General features: G+C 40.7%; 2 protein-coding genes across 2 annotated transcripts in view; one reads left to right on the forward strand and one right to left on the reverse strand.

Annotated features, from left to right (window-relative positions):
- Positions 1-1,964, forward strand: part of lg1h15orf39 (linkage group 1 C15orf39 homolog) — a 12,404-nt gene extending 10,440 nt beyond the window's left edge. The window contains exon 3 of the mRNA XM_058075331.2: positions 310-1,964. Coding sequence (XP_057931314.2) covers positions 310-1,133 — 824 coding nt within the window. The 3' untranslated portion in view covers positions 1,134-1,964. The remainder of the gene's footprint in view (positions 1-309) is intronic.
- A 326-nt stretch (positions 1,965-2,290) lies between these two features.
- arih1 (ariadne ubiquitin-conjugating enzyme E2 binding protein homolog 1 (Drosophila)) lies at positions 2,291-14,690 on the reverse strand. Its single transcript, XM_058075334.2, has 14 exons — positions 14,188-14,690; positions 9,738-9,805; positions 9,461-9,608; positions 8,916-9,008; positions 8,773-8,828; positions 7,856-7,922; positions 7,656-7,762; positions 7,524-7,566; positions 7,353-7,424; positions 6,692-6,822; positions 6,264-6,321; positions 5,923-6,183; positions 3,956-4,068; positions 2,291-3,853 (listed from the first exon to the last, which is right to left on the reverse strand). The coding sequence occupies exons 1-14, from the start codon at positions 14,473-14,475 to the stop codon at positions 3,769-3,771; spliced, it is 1,590 nt and encodes a 529-aa protein (XP_057931317.1). The 5' UTR covers positions 14,476-14,690; the 3' UTR covers positions 2,291-3,768.
- Between the last annotated feature and the right edge of the window lie 3,091 nt (positions 14,691-17,781).

Here is a 17,781-nt window from a genome sequence, read left to right on the forward strand (position 1 = left end):
TCACTAATCTTGACTGCATTCACAGCAGCATACAAGAGGGTGGCTTTTTGGCATCATGCACCCCTACACCCTAAGATCATCACAAAATACACCTCTTACGGGCCTGACGTGTCTAATATTTGGAAACATGGCCACAATCAAGCAAAACTGCTTTGCAGGTCATAACTTCATGGTCCTAATGGGCCATGACCATTTGTCTAATGATTGAGGAAATCTGTATTTCATGCACAAACAACCAAGGGCGCTACCATTAGGAAATGATGCAATGTCTGACCTTTATCTGACCTCCTCTACTTGGCTGTGTTCCAGGGGTAGACCCAGAAGAGCACTTGGAGGTCTGTGAAGCCTCCAGCATCAGCCGCTCTACACCAAGCTCACCTAAATCCACACCAAGACGCCAACAGAGCACTGCTAAAAAGACTAAAAGCCGAGTGAAGAGCAGCTCGCGGCGAATGTTCCTGGACAACAGCTGGTCCAATGATGAAGATGACGCTTCCCCGAAGAGCAAAGAATTGAACAATAAAAAAAACGGAGAAGCTTCACCCACAAGCTCAGAGAACATGTGGACGTGCCCGTTAACCTCAGATGACGACTTGGAGGATTCTTCGGTTCAAACCACATTTCAAGCTGCATCTCGCAAGGGTTCAAGGATGGTTCTGAAGCTGAAAAGGATGCTGGGTCAAGGCCTGAAGAGGAAAAAGGCTCGTTACCAAGCGGTCTCGCAGGAGGAGGACCAAGACACGGAGCAGGACACCTTAGGTCTTCTCAGCTGCCCCCAGAAACAAAGAAAAAGATCTCTCTTAAAGATCAAATACTGTCCCTACTTGTCCGCCTCTCACAGCACTGAACACAGGAGGCGCTGGGTTCTACGCTCCGCTGTGCAGCACGCTAAGAGGGCCATGAAGTTCTCCTACCCAGACCTGGTGGGGAAGAGGATAAGCCACCTGTACGAGGAGGATGATGGTGCCGAGGTGTGGTACCGAGGGCAAGTGGTGCGTGTGCACGAGGCCCACAGCAACCCTTTAAAGATCGTTTTTGAGGTGCATTATGACAGCGAACCCGAGTGGAAGTACTACCTGGAGCTGCTGATGGATTACAGGAAGGGATGGATCAAGATAGATGAGGACACATGATGGCCGTCATGCAGCTACAGTCATTAGCCGACAACACACCCAGCATGCACTCACAGGACACAACATTAGGTACACCAGTGGTTGGCAAACTTTTTGAAGTTCAACAGTTTTTTTTTTTGCTTCCTCCACTTGCCATCATGATTCACCTTTGAATTATTTACAGTTAATTGGTGCAGTTAATGTCTAGCAAAGGAACTTCATTTTGTCTTTTGTAACACATTTTTATTTGTATAATTATTCCATACCTATTTCATGTATATTCCAAAACACACTTTACATTACTGGTACGCACCAGTGGTACTCGTACCACAGTTTGAGGTATACAACAAATTAATTCTACTCCACTGCAAATTACAACCACAATTTAGTTTCCTGTGTATCAAAAATGCAAATGCCTGTTGTGGTTAAAAGTCTGAAAGTTACTGACTGCTGTTTTATATGAAGACTTGTTTGAAGTAAAAGAAATGCTTGGCCAACAGCATGGCTATGTGTGTTAGTGGCTGTGTGTGTTAGTAAGTAGAGCAGGGGTAGGCTACCTATGACTAACATCAAAACTTTTACACTGACATTTTAAGCGAAGGGAAAGTTTAAACACGATAAAGCACTATGTACATAAATACAACCAGCGATAAAGCCTCATTTATAACCCCTCTTTTGACACAGATTTTCAGTGTGCGGGGATTGTGGACCCCATGATAAATGGCGTACCCTACTGTTGGAACCTCGGGCTTATGTTGATGGCTATGTTTGAGTGACGTGCCCACAATCCTTGTTTCATTAAAAAGGGCATTTTGTAAAAGTTTTAAATAAAGGTTTTGTAATGTTTTCAATTTCCTCACAGTAATTATCGGAGAACAAGCAAGCACACAGAAAAAGGACTTTTGTCTCCATCTTGTGGTCGATGTCAAGGAGTACATGTTGTACAGCACAGTACTATAATTGCATTACAAATTATTTAGGTGGATTTATGGAGCTACATAAAGCAGTTCTACACCACAGCACAGCCACAATAATGCATATTAATATATTAGCTTTGTATTTGGTTTGAATTCATGTTTGGACAATATTTACGTTTTGCAACAATACTTTCAATTATGCTAAAATGCTGGTATTTTTCAATCAGACACAGAAACTGATGAATTGAGATTTCTCTGACATTTATTCAAATAAACAATACAGTTTATAATTTTCTAGGATAAAATAAGTCTGAACACAAGAAGCATTTTGGGACCACTGCCCCCCAACCCCCGTCCCCCCATTCTCCTTATAGCACTGGACCTGGGGCTGCATTTTTTTTTTATGCTGACACTTTGGTGTCATGTGACTTTGATCAGCGCCTTGAACATCCACGTCCTCTCTGTGGAGAAGACTGCTGTCGTGTTTCACACATAAAAGGAACATTTACAAGCGGAGATCTCGACAACCTGCAGGGGGTACTGCCATTTCATCCTTCAAATGCCAAAAAAAAAAACCAATTACGTATAAACATGACGAAACAGCAACCTTCACAGGTTTGTCCTATGGTTCTAAAATGGAAGTGTCCCATGTGTCCATCTATCGGCTGAAAGCGATGTTCAATCTCCCTGCTGGAGGTTCCTGGACAATGATGCAGCCTGTTTTTACCAGAGATCCAGCCCACTGAGCAGCACTGTCAGTACATTCCATTCCCCCATTCCATCCCCCAAGGTGCAAGCCCAGCTCAAATATGGCCACCTCAAACCATGTTGGGGACCGACAGAAACAAAACAAAGAGTGAATGTCACTCAGTTTGGCTTTTGCAAACAATTAGTAAGTTCTAAAAACAACTAAAGTGGGGCAGGGGGGGTACGGCGGCGGCAGGTTAGAATCAGGGGACACGAGCATCACACACGTTGTACATCGTTTAAAACCTTTTCCAGCTTGTACATTATCACCTGTCAAGATTTGTCTTGTTATTTATTAGTGTCCTCTCTGAGCTCCTTGTGCACTGCTCATTATTGCCAAACTCCTGACGGCCCCGTTCTGAATGTTTCAAAGAATAGGTCAAAATGATGCAAACGCGTGCCACACTTGCCCTAAACTTCCATGCATATGGACTATTTACAAATTGAAAAAACACAGACTTGCTATTTTGTTCTTTTTGATGTCTTTTTTTTTCTTGTTTTGTTTTTCTTTTAATATGAAATGCCTTTGCCCCTTTTGCAATCAGCCCACCACACAAAAGGACCTCGCCACATACTGCATACATGGCCAGGACGATTAAAGCTGTGTTGAAAACATCTTCACGCTAATGGGAAAACAAAAAAAAACGATTTAAAACTGAAAAATTCACAAGCCGGGAAAAAAAAAAAAAAGGAAAAGAATGAAGCTGAGGGGAGGTGTTACAATACAAAACCAAAAAAGGATGTAAGTTTTTTTCTTAAGATGGACTTTCTCCACTCTGCTGCTAGCAATACTGTAGTACACTTTTCATTACTCTACCTTTTATTTAAATATAATTTACTTAATATTGTTAAACAAACCCGGGGAAATGATGCAAAAGTGGTAGGTTTTGCCAAAAAGAGAGGCAGCAGAAGGCCCGTACTGCCCTGATAAATTGCATCAGCGCTCTTATTTTGTCAAGATACTCCAGAGTCCGTTGCATTGGGACATGTCCTCAATCCTCAATGTACTCCCACAAGTCCTTCTCGTAGCCTTCGTGCACGTGCTGTAGCAGAACTCTTCGCCGGCTCTCGCAGTATCTTTCGACACACAACACATTCAGCATCAAGTCAGAAAAGAATCACTGGTGATGATGATGATGTCCCTGCCCCACCCCCACCCCAGCCATTGCTTTCGCTTACCTGTACTTGTCTTGTACTTTCTGTTTGATATCCTGCAAGGAATCCTGGGAGATGTCTCGTTCCAGGTAGCCAGACAAAACCTCAGTGGCGTTTTCCAGGTCTGCCTGGTTGTTCTGAGAATGCAGGAGGATGCATTAGTGTACATGCCATAAAGTACAGCTGGTCATCTAAAGCAGTGATCCTCAGCTGGTGGGCCGCGATCCAAAAGGTGGATCTTGAAGCCATTTTCAGTGGATCTCTGCCAAGATAATAGTTTAATGACTCGACGGCCGTGAATGCACCTCACATCTGTGCTTTTCGCATTATTTTTCTGATGTACGAGGAGGCATGTACGGGACCACATTTCGTCTGTTTCTATCCTTAGGCCCTAAACAGGACTTTTGCTCATAACAATGTCCCGACTTCTCTCCCCCAAAGATTGTCTCATGGCACAAAAAGAATGGCCTGCAGCAAGCTGTTAAGGCCAACAACCTATTGTTATGCAGGACGGTCTTTCACCAACCACGCAAGTCAACAACAACCCTATTGTGACCACCCCCAGAGGACACACCCAGCAGAGGCATAAATAAGGCGACTGTGTATTCAACAAACAAGACAAGTCCAATTGCCACAACTCAACCTTTGCAGACTTGAGTGTTGACTGCATCTTGTTGCAAGGTTTATAGTGCTGTTTTGGAGACACTAATAAACCGGCTAATTTGTGCACAGTCAACCTGCCAAATCTCCGATGTATAAGCTGTGGCAAGGGCTGCACGGTGGGGAAGTGGTTAGCGTGCAGGCCTCACAGCTAGGTGACCCGGGTTCAGTTCCACCCTCGGCCATCTCTGTGTGGAGTTTGCATATTCTCCCTGTGCATGTGTGGGTTTTCTCCATGTACTCCGGTTTCCTCCCACATTCCAAAAACATGCTAGGTTAATTGGTGACTCTGACCCTGTGATTGGCTGGCGACCAGTCCAGGGCGTACCCTGAAGACAGCTGGGATAGGCTCCAGCAACCCCACGACCCTCGTGAGGATAAGCGGTAGAAAACGAATGAATTAATGAAGCTGTTGCGACTCCGTAATGAGGGAAAAGTCGAAAGGGAGGAAAAAAAAAAGCTGCACCCACTAAATTTGGAGGGAAAACCAGATTTGTGCTTACATAAGCCACACCAGGGTTCAAGTCACATCAGTGCACATCATAAAGTGATATTTAGTGCCCAGAACGACCTTATACAAAAGGTGCATTAATATTGGGATACGGGATGGTTGCAACCTGCCATTAAATCAAACGAGGAAGAAAAATAGTGTGTGCCCGTGGCGCTACGTACATTACTGTGAGTCAAGTTTATGTAAGGTCACTTTGCTGGATATTACACATTATTTCTGATGAATATATCCTGTGGACTTCATAGGAACCACGAAGTGTTAGCTTTGTGGTCGCCTTTGAGTCATCATAGCACCTGGATTCTACTGAGTCAAAGTACGTCATCCATTTTGTGTTACATTTCCTTTTTGTTTCCATTAATCATAACAGATTTGCAATCTTGGCAGTATATTTGTGGTGTTTATTGAATAATTCCAAGTCCAGCAATGTAATGCATTTTGTTATAGTATAAACTGATTGACGTTGCTCATTCAATTGTTGCAACAGAGTTAGCAAACGTCGGGAATGATGGCTTTGTGGTTGGGTTTTTGCTGTGCTTTTTGTGCCCCTATAATTGTCTATATTGATGATAGTGTTATCCAAATTACATATTTAAACAATTAGTAGTAGTTCTGAAGTATGGGCGATGTTAGGCGACTAGAACATGACCACACCAAGCATTTAACCACATATTAGCCGCACCTTTGTTTCAACCAAACCAAGTTTGAGAAGAAAGCATTGGCTTATACACTGGAAATTACGGTATACACCTAATTATAGAGAACATGGAGAAGAAATGGTCGCAGTAGGATAGCCCTCATTCCCTGATCGCAGTAATCTTACCTCAAAAATAATTGACTGGTTGTTCTTCTTGAGGTAGAAGGCAAAGACGTAAGTGAACATGAGCGTAGAGCGGCACTGGCAGAGCACGTCCACCGCCTTCTTCAGGAACTGCACCTCGATCCAGGACATGTTGTGCTGCTGCATCTCCTCCATTTTCTGCTTGACCTGAGCATACAGCTTGTGCTCAAAGCGCAGGCTCTGCATGTGGTTCATGTAGCGGTTGCAGTAGAACAGGTACCTCTGCAAGGCTGCCCTGGAGCGCTGTAAACCGCAGCATGAAACCGTTTGAAATTTGAGGATGAAAATATGAATAAAACGAGCTGATTATTGTAATAAATTACCTCTTGAGCATCTCTGGCTGCCTTGGCATCGTCTTCATTGTAACGATTGCAATTGTACCTACACATGGATGATCAAAGAAATCAATATACTTTTTGCTTTGTGAAACTGGGAAATGACACTATTGTAGCTTAAGTGAATAAAAAAAAATTAATCTATTTAGGAGTGTCCCACTCCAATATTGGTGGCAGCCTGCTTTCAGCATAAAACAAATCTGATTATATCAGCTTGCAATTAAGATCACCGATAAAAGCACACCAATCCAAGCAGTCCATTCCAGACTCCAGCACCTCTCCAATACGGCAGATGCACTGGATGACTCTTGAGAGGTTTCTCATCTCAGAGCCAAAGAAGCACCATTTCAAGTATTTAGCTCAAAAAACCTGTGAATGCTATGGTCAGTGAGCAAAGTTAAATGACTAGTTCTTACCAAGCAGAACCATGGGGTTCCCATGGACCCAGGCAGACCCAGCAGAACTCAGCTTTACAGTTCTGGTTCCGACAAACCATGTGATTGCAGCCGCCATCTTTTTCAATTGTCACATGGCACTTTGGACACTCCTATAAGATGAAAAATAAAATAATTTACCCTTAAAACTTAACATTGTAAGATTAGTATGTACATTTGAATCTTGACTGTTCACCATTACATGAAGAGAACCTTTTACACAATGCTGACAACCATTATTATTAGATTACAGTACATATTGAGCAAGAGTGACCACCCTGTTCTTTTGACTCGAGTGCTGCTCAGGTTCCTTCTGTTGATTATGGTGACACAAATAGGAATACAACCACCTTATCTGCAACCTGACCCATTTCACTGAGTGGATCTGTGCTTAGCCTATCAGATTGTTTGCAACCTCACTGACAGAGCCTACTGCAGCGAGGACAGAAAGAGGCCATAAAGTAGGAAGCAAACATAACAATTACATGCACTACAAAAGTAAATGTTTTTGAGGATATTCTTTTCAAGTCCAAATCTGGTTATAAAAATCAGTTATGGAAATCTCAGTGCGTGCAAACACATGGAATGCCAAACAAAAACCACTAGTTTCACTTCCCAGTAGAACTATATTTGAACTCTATACCTTTGTATTTGCAGCAATCCAGTTTGAAGTTTCACTGTCATCGTCGCATTTCTTGATCCACTTTCTCAGCCACTGCAAAAAGAAGTCAGGATCAATAACGGTGATTATTGAACTTTACGCCTAATGTAGAAAGATAAGGGTCATTTGTAATAAAAACAGATTTTCTCATACCTTGCACTTGACAGGATCATGCCAGTTCTCGCCACAGTTGAAGCTGCGGAAAGGACATGAAAAATGTAAAACTTGCACACATATACAAAACTAACATTCAAACATTGTTTTGTTGATAGAACCCCCTCATACCAGAATTGACGGCCACACTTGCACCTCACTGGTTTGGCATCTGGATACTGGACTTTGACGACATGATGGCAGTCTGGCGCAGGGCACCACTTTAACAGTCGATTACACTGAAAAAGACACGCAGAAACAAGATCACAACATATTCACAACACGCTGCTTTTAAGAGCAGCTCATACTCACAATGTAACTGCTGAGCTTACCTCTACAAAACTATTTGTAATTAAATGCTGGTACTTCAACTTCACTTTTGAATCTGTTATGAGTCGCCTGTAGGAGAGGACATTTTCTTTAGTAGACTCACTACATAAGTTACAAAAAAAAAGGATTCTGTAAAATTCTATATCTATAGAGATATCAGAAAAGGAAGAAAGGCAAAAAAATTGTCTCATTCACACAATGAATATTTATGTATGTTACGCTTTGCAAATTGATCAATAAGAAGAATGCACCAGGTTAGTGACACCATTATGTAGGTTAAGACAATTAGTGTCAGCTTAGGCACTGACAGGAGAGCTAAATCAGGTATGTGCATTCGCATTCAGTGAAAAAGCACCATGTTCTAATGTAGGGAACTTATGGCCAGTCATGACTCCTGATGAAAGCTGCTGGCTCCCAGATTTTTTTTTCCATTAACATTTAGTAATAAAGTAAAATATTACTGAAATTATAGTGTTAAAAATAACATTCAAAATACAAAATATTCTCATGCATTTTAATCCATCCATTTATTTTTTACCGCATTACCGTAGCCAGCAAAACCATGCAGCACCAGAAGGTGCAATGTTTTTGTAAGAAGTATTTCAATTATTATTGGTTAGCTTCAGTATAACTATGTTATTCAACAGTAAATTCAGCCATATTATATTCTAAAATTGTTGGTCTTGCTTAAAAATGCATGCATTTACTTGTATTCAGTGTTAAAACAATACTTCATGTCTACAACACATTTTAAAATATGTGGCTTTCATGGTTCTGGTTCCTGACTCCTGGTCTAACAAAAATCCTTGACACATCAAACTTTAAAGTGAAAAATGTCAACACTGTCAAAGAGAAACAGAAATCATGTTGGTCTTCTTTAACAATTGCTAATATTTCTGACCAATAACTACATACTTACATGACTGTGTTGTCATCAACCAAAATATCACAACTATGAGCAGGACAAGAAATGGTCTGAGAGTGAAAGACAAAAACACACATTATGAGAAAGGCAGCAAATACAAATGCTCATGTTTTTCCCCCCAAAGGTGAGAATAATACCTGTCCCATCCCTTCTTCTATGATTTTAGTAGTCAGGTAATCACCCCAACACTGCATGCAGAACTTGTGTCCACACTCCAGGCCGGTAAAATACTGTAAAAACACAAACTTTTAAACAGGATGGATCGGGCAAATAAACCATAAGCGATACTGTATTGTGGTTTGTTTTTAAAGGACCAATTCTAGAAAGGCCAACATTTTACCTTATTAATGTGCTGCCTACTACAGTTTAAACATAAACAAGGGTTTTCAAATGGGCTATAAAGAAGAAAAAAAGTATAAGCTCTGATCACTATTGGTGTGAGTAATTAATTCACATTAAAATAAGTATATGTGAAACAACTAGACATAGACTGTCTTTATTATACATTACTATTTGTGTCTGTTGTAGGTATGACAGACCCCTGGCATCTATTAACACAATATTATAGTGCAATACAACATAACTAAGGAAAATATATATTCTTCCCATATGCTGCCACATTTATACATGTACACACATTGAGCTTGTGCAGCATAATGTTGGGTGTGATAAAGCAGCTTACAGAGTTGGGGAAATTTAGATAGCAGATTTGACACGGCATGTCCTGTGCAGATGATCTAGTGTTGATCGGAGGACGGATGCGGGGTTTCTTGCTGGGGTTGATGACATGACACTCTGAGAAAAGTTTGTCTAGGTTGCCATCAAAATACCTGTGTAAAAACAACAGAAGAAGAAAAACCCTGTTAAAAAAACCTAGCATGGAGATATTCTTCTTGCTACGGCTAGCTGGAAAGTTGAAGGAGGCTAGTTAGATAGTAGAATGTACTATGTCGCATTACCTTTCCATGAGTTTTTCCTTATCCCAGTTGAAGTGACTAAGAAGTATGCGTGTAATTGTTGCAGGATTCTAGAGAAATCAAGAAATGGGTGGTCAGGTATAGAGCTGAATTATTCAATATGACAACACATCAAAATGAGCGGTTAATCAATTACTGTTGCGGGATACATTTTACAATTGAATCATACAGTCTAATGGAAATAGCTACACCTCTATTGTAAAACTAAAATATCACCAGTCAAAAAATGTAGGGGTGCTCAAATCGATGGGCCACCAATCATTATCAGCTGATTACCATTAAAACATGTGATCGGCATATGCAGATAAATCACAAAAAACGGTTGGCATGCGGTGGCACACCCTACATGTGTGCCGTGTCATGCAGGGTTGCCAACACCCGTATTGAGCAGACAAGGGACGGACTTTGTCCCGTACTGCCGCCAGAATCAAAACTAGTCTATAAAACCTCAATTGCTTTATCTTCAGAGCCTGCCACAGGCTACGGCGATTGATGCCACATTGTATGAACACGCCTTATTGAAATTAAGACTTTTCTTGCATTTTTGTTTACATGCTTTGCCTAGCTGTCAGCTGCAGCAGGACTGCACTGAAAATTTAAGAGTATCATTAATTTTATCCGTATTTATTAAAAGATAATATACTACTTTATTTCAGCTGCAATTCTTCTGTAAGATCGTTTATATTTTTAAAACTTTGCAAGCATATTTGACTTTGACTTTTGTCTATCAAAGAAAATCTGCACTATCCCTTAAAGAAAAAAGCACAATAAAAACAAATACAATGGAGCATCAAGTGCCTGTAAAGAAAATTGCACTTGAACAAATAATGAACATCGGGTATTTTTTATTAACAAGAAGTCATAACACGTACTAGCGAATGAGACCTGAGTTAGCACCATTTTGGACCATTTTGTTTATATTTACTTTGCCGACCAAATGTCTTCGTAAATGTTGACTGTCGGGACGAAGGCTCTGTTGCACCTCCAATGTTAGTGGTATCAGTTCATTCAAGTTCATGCACTCACCCGGTGCATTCTGTGGCTTCTTGTGCCTTCATTCATATTCAAGCTAGCTCACAACGCTATCTTGTGCTAACGCTATCCTAGTGGACATCTCTTCTGCTTCAATGATTGCTAAAGTATAACACCTTTCTGTATAATACGAGTGAGCGTTGAAACAAGTGTTGTGCACTGACTTCAGCAGTGGTGCCCTCGCCAATAGCACCATTAATCCATGTGATCGGTATTAACTGATCTCACTCATGATCATCATCGGGATCAGCAGCATACAACCCTGATCAGAGCATCCCTAAACACATTAGAACACGGTAGTTATGTCAACTCCTCTCTGACACAATACAAAGGTAATTTGTTTTGGCAACATGCATGGATGCAGACAACCAACATGTACCCCAGTGGACATCAGCTGAATTTTGTCCTGCTGTCCAATATGCAAATGTTGGAAAAAGTACTGTGCAGCTGCTCCCTCACAAAGATACCACAAAACTTTAATAAGAGTTGATGGCATTATCATAATCTGTGAAAAAATAATAAAATATCCTCATTAGGGTCACAGGGGTATGCTTGAGTTCATCCATTAATAGTTCAATATATCAATATTTAACCACACTGCTGAAGAGAATGCAACAAAATCGTTAGTCATCATCAAAACATTTTAGGTCATAACTGATGCTATTTATGGATCCACATGACAAATATTTCTTTACCACTAACTTCTTATTTGTCCGAATACAGCTGTCAAAAACAATACCGTAGGGAGTTTCCGTTTATACAATCAGTTCTCCATAGCACATTAGGAACCACTTAGTTTTTGTACGTTCGTGAAAAAGATTATAGTTGACTAAGATGCAGCTTTTGTGTGGTTATCAAGTGCACCATCAACCTTAACGATAATTGTGGAAAAGAGCAGGTTATAGTTCAACCAAAAACTCAAACAGTACATACACACTATCCGGACAAAGGTAATTGGGACACCTAACCATTACACTCACATGACCTGGAAAGGAAAACGGCACAAGGTAGAGCTGAAAATACATACGAGGACATTAAACAAGATTTTTTTCCCTTTGTCTGTGAACTTGTCCATTCATACTGAAGAGGATTTGTGAGGTCACTGGACCTGAGAAAGTGCCTTGCTCTGAATCTTTGTTCTAGTTCATCCCCTAAGATGTTTGATGGGGTTGAGGTCATAGTTGGCTCTCAACTTTATTCCACACCAAACCCATTCAAGTATGCCTTTATTGAGTTGCTTTTGTGCAGGGGGACACGATCAAGCTGAAACAGAAAGTGGCCTTTCCCAAACTCTCACCACAAGTGAATTGTCCACTCTGACGATATCATAACCTAACATCATGTTTCAAGGTAATTACAACTGTAAAAATGTGTTATTAAGTGGAATATACGTATTTGGAATAAATAACCAAAAATAACGGATTTCTTTCTCAATTAATCAAATGCGAAATTGAGTATACTGTGGCTAATGCTGCAACTCAAGCCACAACACAACACATCCCTACATTATTAGCTATCCATCTCTGTTCACGTAAGGGAGCGAGAGCGTATTAGAAGCCTGTGCCATATAAGCATAGATGGCTTCCAAGCCCAAACAACAGAACACATATTCAGGTCGTATATGTGACACCAGTGATGGTAAACTGAAACTTAGTCACCTTAAATTCTTTAAACGAGTCGGGGTGTCTTTCTTTCATGTGTTTGTGTAGGTCCGAAGGTACCATGTTTTTGTGAATTTATAATTGCGCCACATTCATCCGCCTTGATTGCAAAGTATCTTCACACGAGTTTGTTGAGCTATTTTAAAGACAACAGGCGTTCTTCAGCACTGACGGTGAGAGAAACAAGTGTGCTAGCACTCTGAAAACAAGTCCAAAACAATAGCAAACTCGGGAATTTACAAGCTATTTAGATAAACAATCCCAATGTAGGTTATAGTATGCAGATTTAGCAAAACGCCTCACTGCTCATACGTGGAACTGCCCATGTCAGAGTCGATATGCCGATGATGAATCTGCTCCAACAATGGTTTGTAATCAAATATTAGACCTCTACCAGATCAAGTACTAGGAAAGGTACGTAGCAACCGCTTTTGACCAAGAAGTACCAAGAAAAGCTTGTGCTGCAAGAATTGGAAAGGGGGCACAAAATAAGGATATAGGAATAAGTAGTTTTTTGTAGCCAACAACCAAACCATGACCTTGAAGGACTTATGCCAACACTGCTGATTTCACAGTATTTATGTGATCAAGTTGCGATAGGGCAGTGCTTCTCAAATAGTGGGGCTGGCTTTCATTTTAATGCAAACCTAGCAACATATACTAACTTATCGTATCATAATTTGACTCTTGAATACGCTCATATGATCTCCATTTTGTTGCATTTTCCTGGTTTCAGTTTCAAGTTCAGTCTGTACACTACAGATAAATGAATTGGGGTTAGGGGTGTATTTCTGTCCCTTGGCTGGGAAAATTGAGAAGCTCTGCTATAGGTTGCTCAATTAATGAGAAAGACATTGCATGAGCATTACAATTTCATACAAAAATTATGTGTGTGAACTGTTAGTGATATAGAAAGGTCTGCTGTAAAATTATTATGGTATTCAAACCATTTGCTGAATACTAAGATGTACACATTAATAAGGGGGAGAGTTACTATTTGACGGTGTAATTCACATGTGATTTATAGTGTTGCTCATATTCCCCAAAATGTGGCTGTTGTATGAGAAAGCAAATGGAGGCCCACCTCACGTCGAGGTCCTACTACGATTTCATCTGGAAATCTTACCTGTTACGAAATGAAGACATCTGCCAGCGGCCATAATAATAATTGAAGCATGTCAATCTACATGGCCTCCCGTGCAATCGTCAACTAATTCGATGACCAAGCTTTTCGTCAAGTGGTAAAATAAGAATGTCGGTGTTGTAATTAACCAACTATATGTTGTTAACAGCGACGTGTTAACCCTAGCGAACATAAATGCAATGTGTATATTTTCAATGTTTCTAATGAATGACGTTTTTGTCTTTTGATAAATATATAGTTTGCTATTTAGCAAGGTGGCTAACTGTGAGCTAGCATTAGCTTGGCAACCATTGCTGCCAACTTCTCAATAGGGATTAGACTACTTCCTGGATCAACATCAGCATGAAGTTGTCATGTGTACATTAACATTTAACATTTCGAAGAGACCCAGAACGACCACGAGTGAACAATTAGATTGAGGATAACCGCGTCAATGATCTCAGCCATTTGTAACCCTCTGGTTAACCTGTCAACTTCCAGCAAGTAAACTACTCCTACAGATAGCTAGCAGCTAAGCTAACATCCATGGCCTGTTTACGGTTCACCGGAGTCCGGACCTCGGCGTTTCCTGACCGTGACAAAACAAAATACATACCTGGATGACCTCGTTGACCTCCTTGATACACTCCACCATATGCTGGAGAATTTGCTCAGCAGTCAAAACCTCGAAGCGGTAGTCCTCCTCTTCTTCCTCGCCGGGGCCTTGGCCGCCTCCGACAGTATCGCCGCACTCATCTCGTTCCCCACCGGCCACCACGGGATCGACCAACTCCACCTCGCCGAGCTCCAAGGTGTCGTCCTCGGGCTCCTCTTCAGCGCTGTCCTCGCTACATTCCTCCTCTTCGTCGTCGTATTCATAGTTGTAACCCTCGTCTGAGTCCATTCCTAGGGTGGTTATCAACTTGTGACAAACTCACCTAGCTGTCTATATACAGAGTGCACACGGCTGATGGCGGAATAAGGCAAGGAGCGAAGTGAACGGAGCTTGTTTTCTAGCAGCTGCGAAAATAACAACAAAACGTCGCCGCTGTTAAGCCAACAAAGAGAGACGGCGTCACAAATTGACGACGCGCTGACGTCACACGGACTCTACAGGAACCCACGAAAAGAATTCTATTCAAAATTAAAGCCTTCGGGAGGTGACGAAACACTTCCTGCTTCCACAAAACGTTTCCTACTATTTAATTCATATTTTAATTAGAGTAAAATTCAGCAGGACGCCAAACATTATTTTGACACCACAGTGAAAAAATATGGCGGTGGTCAATTTTGGCAGAATATATCTTCAGCATTTGCTAATACAGTCTGTGATTACAGACTACATTTTGCTTTTATAAATAGCAGCAATTAAAAAATATGTTTTTGTTACATGGATCACTGGGTTTCACCAAGGATTTTTTTTGAAGCTGTGGTGATGGGCTGCATGGGACGGCTGCTGCTGTGGCATGCGTCTGGATTTTTTTTTTATTATTGCAATAACATTCATTCATTTTCTACCGCTTATCCTCACAAGGGTTCACTGGGGTGCTGGAGCCTATCCCAGCTGTCTTCGGGCGAGAGGCGGGGTACACCCTGGACTGGTCGCCAGCCAATCACAGGGCACATATAGATAAACAACCATTCACACTCACATTCATACCTATGGGCAATTTGGAGTTGATAATTTTTTGGAATGCGGGAGGAAGAAACCCATGCATGCAAACATGCAAACTCCAGAAAGAGATGCCCGGGGGTGGAATCAAACTCAGGTCTCCTAGCTGTGTGCCCTGCACGCTAACCACTCGTCCGGCGTGCAGTCTACTGCAATAACAATTTTTCAACTACCAGCAGAACATGAACTGAGAACATTGAGAACACTTATTTCAATGGAAAAGCACTTAAGCAGAGTTGAAACAGAGTTTACCTGACATATTTAGTCCAATAGTACTAGTGACTTATCCATCCATCCATCCATCCAACCATCCATCGAGCTTCTGGAGGACAGGGTTAATGTGGCCATGTTAGCTGATGTGAGTGAGAAGGCGAAGAGCATAATTCTGCATGGATTGAAGTTTATTCAGAACCAGACATGTCTGGAGGTTATAAATGCATGTATAAGAGTTTCAGCAGAGGAGAAAGGAAGTGATGGTCGTATAGAGGAGAAATGTTTTTGAGGTGAAAGAAAACAATTTTTGTAATGTGGATGACGTGGTGTTCAAAGGAGAGGTTGTTGTTGAGAAAAACTCCAAGGTTGCTGAAGTAAGTGGAGGACGACAGTGTAGTTCGCAAAAGTAAGAGTGAAATTCAGAGAATATTGTGGCGGATTTTTGGCCCACGATGAGTATGTCTAATTTGTCACAGTTGAGTTGAAAGATGTTGAGTGCATCCAAGATTTCATTTCAGTGAAGCAGTTTGTCAGGTTGAAGTGAATTACAGAGGTGATGGATTTGGTGGAGATGTACAGTTGGATGTCATCGGTGTAGCAGTAAAAATAGAAACCATGGCGGCGAAGGAAGCTACCAATTGAAAGAAAGAAAAGTAGTGGACCAAGCACTGAACCCTGGGGGACACCTTGTGATAGAGGAGCAGTGGAAGCGATGTAATTGTTAATACTGACATCTCACATCTGACAGCTCATTTGTCATTAAATAGAGAACATAACAAGAAACTTTAAAAAAAAATCATAGTCTGCCCTGCAAGATGCAGTTTCATACATATTTAAATATGTACATTGGCAATTGACTGCAATAATTTTAATATGTGCAAGGCAAACTCCCTACTCCCAACACTGTACATACGTTTTGGAGGATTGGCTGGCGACCAGTCCAGGGTGTAACCCGCCTCTCACCTGAAGACAGCTGGGATAGGCTCCAGCATGCCCGCGATCCTTGTGAGGATAAGCGGTACAGAAAATGGATGGAATGGAAGTTCAAGGATCTTCACATTCTTGTGAAGTGGAGGAAAGCATTTGCAATTCCATTTTTAACAAAACCAAGGGCTGCTTCCTTTTAAAATGCATGAAATCAAGGTTTCTGTAGCTTTTCAAGCATTTGTATTACAAGTCTCACCATGGCTTCACAATTCAATAGCTTGTATTTTAATGTACATAATTCCCACTAGCTTGTCAACATTTCCAACAATAACTCGTTCCTTGCTGTTGAACAGGGTTGACATGTCTTTGCTATGGAGTGAGACAAGTGAATTACTCCTTGTGTGGATTATATTAGTGCCAGCAGATGGCAAGGCGGGGCAATCCTCGCTATCGTCATTGTGCTGACACCTCAATTCACCTACTTCATCTTGGTCCTCCATCCTCTGTCACTGTGTGGGATCAAGTGCCGAGCATCGCACAAGAGAAGATTATTACATTATAGCAGGGGAAAAATGATTGCCTTAGCTTTAGATTTTTTAAATAATAGTGTTTGGGTGTAGGGCCATTTTTTAAACAAAGTAACCACATAGTCACCCCAGCAAGACATTTTGGAAAACCAAAGCTAAGTCCATAAAAGCATACTTGGAAAAACTTGTTAGCCCTGATCATTACATGTTTGTGATTAACTAAAACAGGCACAGATGTAATCACAGCTGGCTGACCCATTAGGTAATACAGTGTAGGCCAATGGAAGGCAACCCATGGCTTCGAAGTGTCATGCGCTTTTTAGCGTCCTCTGTGTGGCTTCTTTCCGTCATGACAAAAGGAAAAAAAAATTATGAATGTAATTATCATGTATATATTATATGTGCCTGTGGTAAGCAAATGAATACATAAAAATCAATAATTCAATATCTGTCAAGTAATTTCATTCATTTTTTTAAACAACTGCAGTACATTGAGACAAGATCAATAATTTTGTTACTTTGCACTGTTCTTGTTAATGGTATACATCATACCTCATATCATATTTTGAATTGAGAATTGATTTTACAGTCAAAAGATCAAACTTCACCTTCCATAAATTTATATTAAATCTTGATTCAACTCTAAAACTCTAAATTAACTCTTAAAATGAAAAGGCCCACTTTGATTCGTGTAAAGCAATGCCCAATTTATATTAGTACTAATGATAACAGAAAAGTCTCATCATTTTGTACATAGTTTGCATGTAATTGTATAAAGGTATTCTATATGGCTTTTGTACAGTTATTTTATTTAGTCTTGTATATATATATAAATATATATAAATATATATAAATATATATAAATATATAT

The sequence above is a fragment of the Doryrhamphus excisus genome, linkage group LG1 (assembly GCF_037039965.1).
Source record: "Doryrhamphus excisus strain RoL-2023G ecotype Guam linkage group LG1, RoL_Dexc_Guam_v1.1, whole genome shotgun sequence".
In the NCBI taxonomy this organism is placed as follows: Eukaryota; Metazoa; Chordata; class Actinopteri; order Syngnathiformes; family Syngnathidae; genus Doryrhamphus; species Doryrhamphus excisus.